Source organism: Brienomyrus brachyistius, chromosome 10 (genome assembly GCF_023856365.1).
Source record: "Brienomyrus brachyistius isolate T26 chromosome 10, BBRACH_0.4, whole genome shotgun sequence".
NCBI classification, from domain to species: Eukaryota; Metazoa; Chordata; class Actinopteri; order Osteoglossiformes; family Mormyridae; genus Brienomyrus; species Brienomyrus brachyistius.
In genome coordinates, this window is record NC_064542.1 from 13947290 (window position 1) to 13961885 (window position 14596).

The 14596-nt window shown below is 38.7% G+C and overlaps 1 protein-coding gene across 1 annotated transcript; it reads left to right on the top strand.

Annotated features, from left to right (window-relative positions):
* The first annotated feature begins 1951 nt into the window (after window positions 1-1951).
* hmgb3a (high mobility group box 3a) lies at window positions 1952-7702 on the top strand. The gene is made up of 5 exons (XM_049029264.1): window positions 1952-2089; window positions 4132-4325; window positions 4612-4748; window positions 4869-5043; window positions 5980-7702. The coding sequence occupies exons 2-5, from the start codon at window positions 4176-4178 to the stop codon at window positions 6139-6141; spliced, it is 624 nt and encodes a 207-aa protein (XP_048885221.1). The 5' UTR covers window positions 1952-2089; window positions 4132-4175; the 3' UTR covers window positions 6142-7702.
* Window positions 7703-14596: the final 6894 nt, after the last annotated feature.

A 14596-nucleotide genomic window follows, 5' to 3' on the forward strand; every position in this document is an offset into this window, starting at 1 on the left:
CCCCTTGTCTCGTCCGTCGCCTGCCCAGAGAGCGTGCCTTTGGGGGGGTTCTGCCACGCCCAGGTCGTACGATCCTCGTGTGTGACACGCCCCCCGGATTATCCACGTGTGCTTCCCTGATTGTACCCAGCTGTATCCTGTTTTGGTCTATTTCAGTCTGTGTCTTGCCTCAGTTCAGTGTCTGTCATTGATGTTAGCGTCTGATGTCTGTAGTCCATAGTCCTCTGAATAAACCCTGGTTTCCCCGACTTTGGACTGCCTGTGCGCCTTACCCGCGTTCAGCGAAAACTGTAACAGCATTAGTCTTGAGGTGGGTATAGACCTTCCCTCATGATTTAGATATATTGACTGTAGGCCTATAGGGTGACAACATATTTTATAAGATGATCTTTATATTTAGTACAGTGTTACCGTGAGCTTAGAGAATCAAGTTTTGATATGGGGTATACATTCATTTGTCAAATAAAGCATCTGGATCAGCCAGAGTGGTCAAGTTTGAGTTCTGGACTTAATATCTGAGAATAAGGCTTTATGGTTTGTATTTTTTTTTACTTAAGCTTCAGTTGAATGCGTCTGAGGCAAAAATCCATCAGTGTGCTGTTTGCCACTGGCATGTTTTTACATTTTTCCTAAATAAAACTGATGAAATTACAGAATGTATTTTACACACATGCCCTACAGTTAGTCAGAAATTGTAGAAGTTGGTCTTTTTCTTTTTGACTAAAGCAGTGGTTCTCAAAGTCGGTCCTTGGGACCCACTGCCTTGCTTGTTTTCCAGGTATCCCTGCCCCACACACAAGTCCCAGCTGTCTTTCAGCTTCTGATTGACTGAACACACCTGATCCAGGGATTCAGCAGTGTGTGGGGCAGGGATAGCTGGAAAACAAGCAGGGCAATGGGGCTTGAGGACCGAGTTTGAGAACCACTGGACTAAAGAAATGTTTACGTATGCTTACATACAGGGACACCTAGGGTTATCTTGCTGAAATGCAGTCTGTATGATTATATAGGACAGAAATGGTGTCCATTTTGATAAAGAGATACAGACATGTTCAGCTTTCAAGGATTCTCTGTTCTCCACAGTATATACATTCACATTTTTTGATTGTATTAAAATATTTTTGAAATATATAATACCAGAGAGTCAGCGATGGGATGGCGCCCCATCCTGGGTTGTTCCCTGCCTTGTGCCCGTGGCCTCTGGGATGCACTCCAGACCCCCATGACCCTGAACAGGATAAGTGGTTACAGATAATGGATAGATGGATGGATGGATGTACCAGAGAGTGTCTTTCAGCTCATGTTGTTGTGTCCCTCATCCTTGTATTGTCTTAGACCCATGTGGTGCCCAAGGTTAGCTCCCCTGCTGGTGCCCCCAGTCAGAAAAAAAATGAAATTGACTGGCTAAGTAGGCGCCCCCACAGAAGATGGCACCCTATGTGGCCTTCGGTGCTACCTGATAGGTTTTTTGGCTCTGCAGTTATTCATAATGCATTATTCTAAGCACATATTTGTCTGATCGTCGACTTGTCCATACTAGGACAAACGAAATGTGTCCGTGGCGTGATTTATACGTGTCTGTGGTGGAAAAAAAAACTATATGTAGGCTACGTTTTTAAATACCGTAGCTGTAGTGGAAAAGTACATTTTGATCACAATGCCCGTCAAAATTTGCCATGGTGTTGATCCACGTCTGCCGATTAATTTTATTTAGCAGACGACTTGAGTTTGTAGATTGCTGCGTCCCGCCTTCCCTCCTACATGATGCATATCTGTCAACATGCCAGTACTCTCCACGTGAGTGCTCGTGGGTCTTTAAACTTTTGTTTATATCGTAGCAAGAAGAACTTAAACGATTCTTTTGAAACGGGAGGGGGGAGACACTGCCCACGCCATTGACCAATTGTTACTGAGATCTTATGAATATGTAAGTTTGAAAGGCCAATCGGAACTTGTGGAGGTTGTTTCAAACCAGGGAGGCCGCTAGCCAATCAGGCCGGTCTCGCATTGAGCTAGCGCGAGGCTGAGTACGCGGCTTTTAAAGAGGGGAGAAAGCAGATCGAGGGACTGCATATTGGCATCAGTACAGGTAGGCGCTACGGTGCTGGCATTTGATTTTAATTGTCTGAGGGGAAAATGTATGCCGTAAGAATATTACACGCGTAACTGTGTGTTATTATATTTTATGTTTTTATGTGGAATCTATCAAACTTACTTTAATTTCAAAAGACTTAAATATGTGGAAAAATATTGTGCCCTTATATGCTTAATTTTTTTCTTCAGTATTGTGGAATAAATTTAAATACCTTAATAGTCAATTTAATATGGCTAAAATGTATACGAATTATTTATTGTTGGTGCCGATGTATGACATTAATATTTAAATTCTCATTTATTTTCTCTGTACAATTTTATTCAGTGTACAGGGAAAAAGTTATTAAACTGTAATTTGGGGCTTGTATTTCTTACACGCATCGCAGCTGTGCGTAAGAATATGGCTGGCTATGGTCACGGTATGAGCACGATAGTCATTTAATAGTTACTGTTATCGGTGACATCTTGAGTACTTCTATCGTATGTTCTGGGAATTAATTCTATTTACATGAAAAATTTAATGTTATATTGTCATTGAGGACTGAAATCTTTCTTCATTATAGTCAAATGGTTGCTAGCACTGTATTAAAATGGCTGGTGATTTAAACCATTGACAAGGAGCTGTTCAAACGCGCATCCCGGGTCTTCCTTTAAAAAAGGAAAACAAGTTTTGTCTAAATTGACTAAAGATGTAATTTTACGAGAGAGGATTTTTTTTCACATTTATATACGACAGACGGTCAATTCCTGCGTTTTCCCTTTACTTGCAACTTATTCATTTTATCGGAAATGATTTTGTATTAGAAATGGCTGGCGCGTTGCCTTTGTTACAGACGGCAATGCACCAAGCGACAGTCCGAGGTATAACTTTGAAAAAACAGTTAAATAGTCTTTGTGCTTTTTGACATCGAGATAAATATTTTCTCAATTTAAAGGACTGTCTCCATTTTAACTTACCGTCGTTTTTTATGTCAGTGTGTGGAAAATATTTGCTTAAACAGTCTTTGTAATCCGAAGGGGGTGTGTATCGCTTTGTTACTTAGCTAGCTAAGCCTTCCCCTCGCAGGCTTTACAGAAGCCATTTTAATGAATGGGAGCCGCTGCAGACAGCCACCCTTCCTCGCGCTGCACACTATGTACCGTTACTATAGTCATATGGGGGAAGCAAAGCTAACTCGGCGGAGTGGATATTTTAGAACAAAAACTTTTTGTTTTGAAAAAATAAGAATAAGGTGTGAAAAAATGTTAAAAATAACGGTATGTTTCTTTCATGAGAAGGCATTTCACAAAATGGAAGATGAATGATTCGTGTTGATGACCTTTCAATTTTTTTATTGGGAGAATACGACTACCGTGTGATCTCTCTCTGTTCCAGCCGACTAGTACTGTATTAGTGGAGCTGCGCCATGAAAATAGCCCGGCAAGCAGTTTGTAATAAAGAATAAATAAAAAGCTAATAAATCTTGGGCGGGGGCGATAAGGAAATATGGCGGGGGTGCCTAATAAATTAACCTCTTAATGTGCTTTTATTTGAGAAAACGTGTTAAAATTTTATCGAATTTTTTTTTAAAAAACGAATCTTAAGTTAGGCCTATAATTTTTGTATATACGGATTGTACAAGTGTTCCTTACCATTTTTTTTTTTATTTAACATTTATTTTTGCAAACAGTCAATCTATAGAAAAACATCTTAATTTACGAGTTATTACTAACTCATTTCCCAGCGTAAACTGATAAGGAAAAATAAACGCTATGCAACTTCATATGAAAAAGTAGTGTTTATGCAAAATTTGCATAATTTATTTAAAGCAATGATTCCAGGGCTTATTTTCCCCCATTCAGTTTGAATGAAAGCTGAATTTGTAAATGAGAATAGATGCTTCTTTTAATTACATTCTGATAAAAAAAATCTTTGCTTACATTTTTGCTGTATTGAAACAGTCCTGTTTAAGGAGTGCCCCGTACTTGTACAGGGGTGTTGTAGATGGAATTTTTACCGTTTATTATTTGTTTTGTCTGTGTGGTTTGTTTTTATAGAGCTGCAGTGAATACAAAAAGAACAAGGTCCGAAAGCGTCGAAAATGGCCAAAGGTGACCCAAAGAAGCCCAAGGGCAAGATGTCTGCTTATGCCTACTTTGTCCAGACCTGCCGTGAAGAGCACAAGAAGAAAAGCCCAGAAATCCCGGTCAACTTTGCTGAGTTCTCCAAGAAGTGCTCTGGCAGGTGGAAGGTGAGAGTTGGCTTGTTGTTCCTCTTGAACTTTCCTAATTTGGGTATCTAGCCAGCTTGTTTATCCAGACTGGCATTAATATCATTTATTAAATTGGTTGCCTGAATGTTTAGCTTACCTGTATAAATATCAGCATGATCACTGATATGATTTAGGTTACGTGCCTTACAGAAATGTACACCTGCCGGATTCTCCTGTTTATGATTATGTTTACCTTTTGAGACTAAGTTCATTTGTATGCATTTTCAATAAAAATGTACATTCACCCTGATCTTATATATTCCAGACTATGTCTGAGAAAGAGAAGTCCAAATTTGAGGACATGGCCAAGCAAGACAAGATACGTTATGACCAAGAGATGATGAGCTACATGCCTGGAAAGAAGGGCAAGAAGAAAGACCCCAATGCCCCAAAAAGACCACCGTACGTCGTGCACATTTACAATCTGTGTCAAATGGCAACACTTGAACTGCCTGAAATAGTATCGTAAATGAAAGTGTTGGGCAGAGAAATACAATTAACTTGCTTTTGTGTTCTGCATAGATCCGGCTTCTTCCTGTTCTGCTCTGAGCACCGGCCCAAAATCAAGGCCCAGAACCCCAGTTTAGGCATAGGGGACGTGGCCAAGCGGCTGGGGGAGATGTGGAACAATCTGACCGATGCCACTAAGCAGCCATATCTCATAAAGGCCAACAAGCTTAAAGACAAATACAAACAGGTGCATTCCACTGCCACTGGTCTCGTACTTACTGTCAAAATAATTACCCCTCGAAGGGATGTCCTGGTGTGGTAGTCTTAATGCTTTTTCACTTAGGTTATATAATCAGTGCATGTAAATCTGTCGCCCTGATCAGGATAAGCCCTAGAACACTTTCTAATCACGTTTCTTGACCAGAATTGTAGAGCAGTCTGGAGCCTATTTTTGGCAGAATAGGGAACAAGACAGGGTTACATCCTGGATGGGATGCCAGTCCATCACCATACATGCACAGTCATACACTATGGGCAATTTAGAAGCATTCATTAGGCTACCTGCATATCTTTGGACCGTAGGAGGAAATCGGGGGCATGGAGAGAACACGCAAACTTCACACATATGCACAGGGGTATTGATCCTTTGAGATAAAATCAATATTCTTTTTCTCGTAAGTTTGGCAATAGTTTCACATATTTCGGCTTGTTTTCCTTGATATTGTCTGTCTGTATGAAGCTCCACAAGTTTACTGGTTGCATTTAGAGTTTTCTGAAACATTGGATTTAGTCCCCAGAGAGCCACTGAAGTGACTGAGAGGTATTTACAGGGGATTCCTCCTTCCATTCATCTTTTCCCTCAGCAGATTTGTTCTTCAATATTTTTTTATCAAAACGGGGCCATTGCGTAACCACCTCTATACCATCTGCTTCTCGGAATGCACAGAAAGCTATTTCATTCTTAACATTATTCTTGTAGTTTATCTAGAAGAAGCCTACAGTAAACCCATCATTCATCCAGGTGGGAAGTCTCAGTCAGGGGTATCTTTGGCCAGCAGGTGGCATGGCTCTAGTGTCGAGTGTTACCAGCTTGAGAGTTGGCTGTCTGTGGTACAGACCTTGCACATCAAGGATCACAATGCAGCGGCAAAATCTTAGTGCTACTCTTCATTTTCTCCAACAGGATGTGGCTGATTATAAATCTAAGGGCAAAGTGGTTGGTATGGGAGGACTCCCTAAGCCAGTGATGAAGAAGTCTATGGAGGATGAGGAAGACGAGGAGGATGAAGAAGACGAGGAGGAGGAGGAAGAAGAGGAAGAAGAAGAGGAGGAAGATGACGAATAAGCTTGTTTATGAACATCGCTGTTGTTTTTGGTTAAATTGTAGTAGGGTGAGGAAACCTCCAGCAGTGCAGATGTATATCCCTGTTCTTCCTCTTCCTGTCAATTCCACATGATCCCTGTGTGCTGTGGTTTAAGGATGAAACAGTGACACCACAGCGTGGGATGATCCTCTTCATCTCCCCGCCTTCCCCTTTGTGTGTGTACGTTTGTGTGCATGGGCGTGTGTGAGATGAGCGGTTCTGTGTCCGTTTTCCCATCACTGTGCCGTCTTCCCGAATGCCGAGGCTCTATGACAGGAAGCATTTAAGCAAGTGGTAGCATTGTGGTATTTTTTTTTTTTTTCTTTCTAAAAGGAAAAAAACAAGTGTAAGCTGGTGTGTAACTGTATATGATTAACTTAGACTTATTTTATATTCCTACAGATGTAAAATTGCACAATGTTGTTAGGTAGGTATGTGTGTGCAGTGCTGCAGTATTTCAGTCTTATTCAGCTTGGCTTTTGACCTGTCCTGGGGCTGAAGCCATACCAGTATCAACTATAATAGCAGAGCTTTGGCGAATCCGTGTTTGGTAATATTTGTTTGTGTCCCTGGCTCTCTCGACATAATGCACTGCTCATATGGCGAGAACTTTGTGTGTGTGAGTGAGATTGTATGTGGGAATGTGCGTGTGTATGTGGGAGTGTGTGTGTGTTTTTTTTTTTTTTTTTTTTTTTTTTTTTTGACTAAGTGCATTTTAAAATTTTACCTGATGCTTAATGCCACACGGCAAGAATGCAGCTGGTGATAAGTTTGTATTTGTTGTACTTGTCTTTGCACCTAAGATTTTTTTTTTGTGAGTGTTTTAGTATACTGTAGCATTTAAAGGTACATTTTACCCCCTTTTTTAACTTAAGGCCATTCCATTCGGTTGTCTTAGGTTCATGTTACGGATTTGTCAGCCTGTAGAGAAATTTAGTGTGTTGGAACCCCTGAGGTGCTGTTTCAGATCTTTTTGTTGAGAAATAATCTCTTCCACAGCCCATGGGTGTTAATTCTAGGGAATCCATAATGCCTATTAATATTCTTCATATCCCTATGCACACACCATGAATTGATGCACAGTTGTCTGGGACACGGTCCGTAATGGTTATAGTTAAGTATACGTAACGTACAGTTAATGTTAAGCTGATCTTAAAAACATCAAAATCAACTTTTGTGGACCCCTTTGTATTTTGGCTGGTTAAAAGTCAGATTTAAAATGCCATGTAGATCCCAGTTTATCTTGCATTTCAAATACAACCAGGTGTCCTGTTGACATGGAGTGCATCCAGTGTGTGCTTTGTATTTGAATGTTGTGTATGAGGCAATATTTTTCATTGACGAGTTTTTCAACCACTACTACACAGACATGCCTTAAAGTTCTGTGCTTACTGTACACATTCAAATAATTATCAGTTAATGTATTACAAAATATTTATAGACTTTTGATTACTTTTTGGGATCTGTTGTAATAGACCTAATTGTGTACCTAATAGTAATGTTCATATTAATTCTTGAGAAATTAAATGCCAGTTCAAATCATTTTTTTGAGGTTGTTGATTCTCCTCAATTGCACCACCTACTGATCCATTTAGATTTTGCTGTGAACATTCTAATGTTAGTGGACTGAAATATTGAGGCCCAAATTCGACTAATGAGATTCTTATAATAAATCGACAAGTGTTCTGTGACTCTTACATAGAACATGGATCCTATGCAGCATGGGAAATTGATTTGTTTCTCAAGTCTGGATAAGTATGGAAAGAGGAAATAAAGTAGGCTATGGAAATATTTCACTGTTTTCAGATTATTGCAACTAATTGCCCTACTATGTGTATTAAAAAAAATAATCAGAATTTACTTAACGTTTTTGATTAAATCAACAATATGACCTGGTTGTCAGTGCCAGAATGTGCACATAGTGAACACTGGAGCACAACATCCCAAACCATCAAGTGATAACTGGTTCGCTAAAGATCCAAAATGTGAACGAACAGCAAAATATGCATGAAGTTGTTTGACATTTCGAACATGGATGAATTTTTAGCCACAAGGCAGGCAGAAGTATTGCCGTCTAGTCACAGCAAGTGGCACATACTGGCAAGAGCGAGATGGATTTTGTACTTCAGTGACCAACCCTTTGATGAATATTTATATATTTTAAACAATTTGTGTATTTATGGAAGGATATATTAAATGGAACTGAAGCAGATACTTGGTTGTGGAAGAATCATAGAATAAAGTACTGAATAATCTCCATTATTGTTGTAATATAAGTTACATATAAGACCTGTACTAATTTAATCTCACAGCCTGTGCTTTGCTCCTATCTCTGTCTTTGTGCTAATGTGTCTCTTCCTTTGTGTTTCCCTGTGTCTCTGTGTGCGTCATTGACATGCAGGATGCAGGACACGTTGTCTGGGGCCCTGTCTACTAAATATCTATTGCCCAGACTCCTCCCCCAGACTTTGTCTCATTTCGCTTAGGTCCTCCTCTTTCTTCTCTGTTTTGTGATATCTCTCTCTCTCTCTCTCACCTAATCTTTTGTTAACGTATTCAGCAAAAACAAATTTCCCCAGCACCAATGAATAACTTACCACTTCACTAACATTTCTGAAAACTAGCCTTTTCTCTATATAGGTATTATTAATACTAGATAGCCGTGATGACTCATTGGGTAGCACTGTACCCTAACACTTATGTGTTTGGGGGTTCAGATCCAGTCCCTGCTCTATATGTGTGCAATTTCCATGTTCTCTTAGTTACTTGTGTTTCTGCTGCCTTCTTCTGGCACTCGGGTTTCTTCTCATACTTTGAAAAAAAAAAAAAGCACTTTGGTGACTTTTAATTGCCCATAGCGTGTTCTCTGTGCTTCCTAGGGGTTGCCTCCGGGCCCTGTACTGGATCAGTGGTTGCAGAAGGCAGATGAAGGAACTGGTGACATCCTTTAAATAGTAAAGCTCTGCATGTTCTACCTCTTCAATGTGCATCACTGAGTATCACCTACAAGTAGGTCATTTGACAAACTGCCACTGTGTGGTCTTTCTCTTCAATAACCTATTGACCCTGCATATCCCCGCTTGGTAAAAGCACAAAGTAAGGTTTATACCAACTGTCATTATCTCTTGAATGACATCCTCTAGGCCTTCATAGATGACTCGACTATATGGTAGCAGATCTTGATTTCCCTGCTTGTCCTTGGTGTGTGGTATCTGCTGGAGAGTGTGTGTGTGGGGGGGGGGAGGGGGAAGGTTCCAATGAGAACACCAAAGGGACATATTTGGGGACACTGATGGTAATGAATTTAATGGGGACATGGCATATAATGATACAGTGTGCTTCACTCTAATTACTCTTCATGGTAACCTTGAAACACAAAAACAGAGAGTCATTAGTGGTAGACAGTAAGTTTGCCGTCCCCCAAATAAATGACCATTTGGCAATGTGAGAATGATTGTGCTGTTATTTTCACGCTATTCTCATTCTATGTTGTAGTGCAGTCTTTGTAGGGTTAAGAAGAGTATGTCTGTATTTAGACTGAGTATAGTCCGGTGCAAACCTGAGGGATATAGACCTCAAGTCAGGATGTAGCCTTGTGTCAGGTCAGTTTATTAGACACTTTGTTAGTTTATCTGTTATTGGCTTCCTTTAATTTGTATGTATAGCTCTAAAAAGGGGGCAGCCCACTTCTTTGTCTCATTGTAACCCATCGAAGTACCCCCGTCAGGGAGGACACTGATCATTTTCTCCAAATGCTCAGTGCAATTTCACTCCTTCAATGGGAGATCTGATATTCCCAGGTGGTCTCTTCTGATTTTCACTGTAATAGTATGACCAGGCTCTTTTATTGTTTCTTAGTTTGTCAGAGCTTGACAGAAAGCTAAGCATGAATTGTGAATTTTTGTGTCTTTGTTTTTCAGCCAAGTCTGTTTGCCACCTTATGCGCTATCTTCCATAACATAAAGGTCAAGATAAAGTGGAATTTTTACATTTATGTATACATAATGCATACTTCTTTGTATAATCTTATCTATAAGTAGAACTCAAAGTTTAACCAACCTCAAGGTTTAATAACGATTCTTATGAACAATATAGTTCTTGGTTTCATTGTAATGGATCTTAATAACTGAACATAATGCATTTTGTTCAGTTAAGTTGTTTTTATTTAATCCCTTCTTTGTTACCTTATTTTTAACAATATTTTGAAGGCGTTTCAATTTCAGTTGTAGTTCTATGGATTATAATATTGAATAAGTGTGCAAATGAAGTCATTGTCAATATTATGGTATTATATTAAGTTTTATTGTCATATCTACAAAGTACAATGTAAAGGGTACAATATTCTTACTTGACAGCCTTCTTCAAAGACCAAACAATTAATGAAGCAGTGCAACATTTCAAGAACTAGTATTAAATAAACAATAAACAAATAACAATAATGTGTACTATTGAGGGGTTTGAAGGGTTTTTTGCATGTGTATATTTTGCGTCACCAATATTGCATATAAGTTTGTTAAACACACTGTTATCATATATTGCACATTATATTGCATATTTTGAACATTGTTATTACTGCACATGAAAACAACCTCTATATGTCAGTAGTGTATGTTGAACAGTCTGACAGCGCTGGGGTAAAAGCTGTCCCTGAAACTTATAGTGTGCCTACAGATTGCCCTGAGTCTCTTTCCAGAGGGCAGGAAAGAGGCATGTGTCCGTGCTGGGTGGATATTGTGTGTTTGGTTTGATTATCTGTAGTCAAGTGTCTTATTTTTGGTTAAACAAAAAGAAAAAAAAAAAAACATAAAATCATACCGATTTCAGCTTTGATTTTGAGAGTACCGTATAGTTAGGCATCTGTCTAAAAGATCAAGGATGTCACATATATGGCTGGCAAAGTACTCATATCCATGATAACAAAAAACTGAGGACCATTGTGTGATTTATGGGTTTATTAAGAGATCGGGCAGGCAGATAACCAAGTCCACAGGCAAAGCTGGTCGTGGTCACTGAAGGAGGGAAGTCAAGAGCGGAGGAAGTCAGTCCTATGAGAAGATAAGAGACAAGGGGCAGGTCAGACGACACTGAATAAAACACTCAGCAGACAGCATAGGCACTAACAATACCTCCCACTGGGGAGTAAGGGAAGCAGATTGAAGTAGGTAGGCAACAGGTATAATCACTAATTAAATAAACTTGCTATGTTGCATTTGCATGGGAGCCGTAACCGTATCATCACTGAGCCCTTGAACAGGGGCCCTTAACCCTAACTGCCCCAGGGTGCTGGATGCTGACCAAGCGTGGCTTTGGAGAAAATCTCCTACGAAATAAATGCATATTAATGTTCATTTAGCATTTGTTATTTAAGGCAATTTTTTATTAGGCTACTTATTTTATTTTTTTATTTGCCAATCAGCTCTGACGGCTGCAGAGAGATTGTTTTGTCAATACTAACAGACAGTGTAAAACACATTGCAATACATCAACTCTGCCTTTAAAAATGTATTTTATCGCCATTCTCGTGATTGACCTAATTCTTATAGCTATTTAATTATTCGGATAAGTCTCTCTGAGTATCCAAACTGTGTAGGAACACTGACTGAATTATGGCGTTAATTTAAACATTACAAAAGAAAGTTATATGCCCATTTATATAAGCAACAAATTAAATCAAATAACGTCCTAGATGTGTCCCTTAATTCTCTATTGGGTCATATTTTCCAGTTTTCCTCAGGGTACAACTACACTCTTAATTAAGCTAATTGAGATGTTAATTGAACGTGTGATCATTATTCAAATTGCTTGACAGATCATTTTAATTGGCTTTCGGTAAAACTAAATGGAATTTAAAAGTCTGCTATATTTAATCTTTCTTTAAAATTACATTTCCTTTATTTGATCATTTGTAAGACTTCAGCAAAACAGATTTGAAAGTCAAAGGAGTTTTACCTGCATTTTCTGTTGGACATGGACGTATATTTATGTGTAGTAAAATCGTTGACCTACCTGGTGAGAGGAAAGCATGACAAACATGCAAAAAGTTTCCTTGAAAGTAAACAAAACATGCAAGGGCACAGAAAGACATGACTGGGAAAGATAAATGAGAAGACTGTCGGATGAAAGCACAGGAATGTACCGCAGAAGAAACAGGCCTGGGGACTCTGGCATTGTCAGGCCCTGAACTCATTACCATTTCTTGTCTATAGTCATTATAGTCATCACTTTTTTCTGGGGGCGTATGCGATAAATCTTGGTGCTGTGACTGTGCAATTCTCAAAACATGTAAGCAAGCAGTCGATAAATCTTTTTTTAATGAAAACAAATGTGGGATGGACTGTAACTATACATAACATTAGTACAATTGCGTTTAATCCTTTAATTTGAAATATTTCAAATGTCAGTTTACATAATATATTGCACACGCTAAGTATGTGTACAGCAGCAGGATGCTTACGGAGAGCAGGAAGATTGTTGGGACAGAATCAGACACAGCGAATGTGATAGATAGACAGACAGACAGAGTCAATCTGTATTTACACTAAGTATACTGAAAGGTATAGTCCCTCAGTCAGCATGCAGCAGTCTTGTGTCAGGTTATTAGGTAGTGGCCTTTCCATTCAAAGTATATTTTTCCATCTTGGTCTTCCTTAGTTGTGTATGTGTGCCTCTAAAAAAGTGGAGTTTTATTTTTTGTCCCACTGTAAACCATCCAATTAACCCTTGTAACAGAGGACATAAATCTTTATTTTTCACCAACATGCACGACAACCTTGAATTGGGGGTGATCCAGAAGGGCTCTCCTAATTTACATGCCAACTAGGTTATTTGCTTGTTTCCCAGTTTGTCAGAACTCAGCAGGAAGCTGATCCCGACTTTCATTTCCTTGTTTCAGCCAAGAGTATTTGAATCATCTTTTGTGTAAATATGTATGAGATACAAGTAAAGTAAAATGATCTATGTCCAATATATAGTATAGGAAGAGTTTTAGTGATCACAGCTCTCAAATGAGGGTCAGGTAAAATACTGTTGATTGTTTTAACCTCTGTAAATATTAAACTATACTTTAGAGTGGAGGGTGGGCGATCTTATCTGCAAAGGGGCAATGTGTATGGAGGATTTTGGGGTAACCTTTAGGTCAGCTGTTCAAACCCAGGTGTGAGGACTCTCCAGCCAATCAGTCCTCTAATTAGTAATCTAATTAGGGAGTTGCAGTGAAAACCCACATACACAACGGCCCTTTCTGGATGACATCGTCCACTTCGGCTTTAGAGTCTTGCATTGTTTGTAACTACTGTACCAAATGTAGCATTGTGTTAGCTTTCACTATTTTCATTAATTTGTGAGGTTTACTTCTACTTTATAAAGGTTTAAACAATGGTGAACCTTAAACAATGGCACAAAATTTAGCTATTTCTTTAAAACAGATTTTCATTGCAGTAAAGGGCAGGAGTTATAAAATATCTTGGTTTAATTTTGCACGTTTCTTTGGTGAACCGAGGAAAACTGTTTGAAGATTTAATCTGTAACTAAAACACAAGTTAATACTTCACATTATATGTTTGCATTCGCCAGTTGTGAGAAGCACCTCAGGCAGTTGTACTGAGATTGATTTATCAATACTAATGGAGTGAATTACACTATCGGTAATAAATTGATTCTGCCACCAGATGGTGCAAAAATGTTTAAAGTGTATATTGTCTCTTCATTCTCCCGTATTCCCTTTGACGTAAAATTCTGCCCTATTTCAAATATTTACAAATACTCACGAAATGGTGCGATTCCATCACACATTTCAAGGAAAATTATGTTCCCATTATCAGCCACATGGAGTAAGATGTCGTATTTGAATTATTACACACTATATTAATCATTTCCCAACTCTGATCCTCACGGCAGATGTAGGCTTGTTTGTGGTCAAAGAGCATCTCATAATTAAGCTTACTGAATGAGTCGTAGGATTAAAGTCAGTTACCAGAATATTTACTTGTGTTAAATAAATAAAACGCCTAACACGTATTTATGCCGTAAAATTAGATTTGTGAATGTTTAATGGAATTAATTTATTTAGATTAGTCATTCATATCTGAATTAAGTGCTATAAGCCATGAATTCTTGATTAAGCCAACATTTATTTATAATGAACACCGTTTAAAGAGAAAAATTAAAATACGTTAAAGCAACTAATCAACTATTACGTATATTTCTAGGAACATTTTGGCTGAACCCTACCGGTGAATTGAACCAAGTATTCGGTTAACGTATACGACACATTACTTGAAATAAATTAACAGTTCGACAGCTGAAAAAAATTTAATTAGGCTAAAATCTAGCGTACGGAATGCTTGACAAACGTACTCGCACAGAGCTGTCGCACTGACTCCACGTTCTGCGTTTTGTTACGCTCATCAGAATTTTTCAGACGCACCAAAAAAAGAC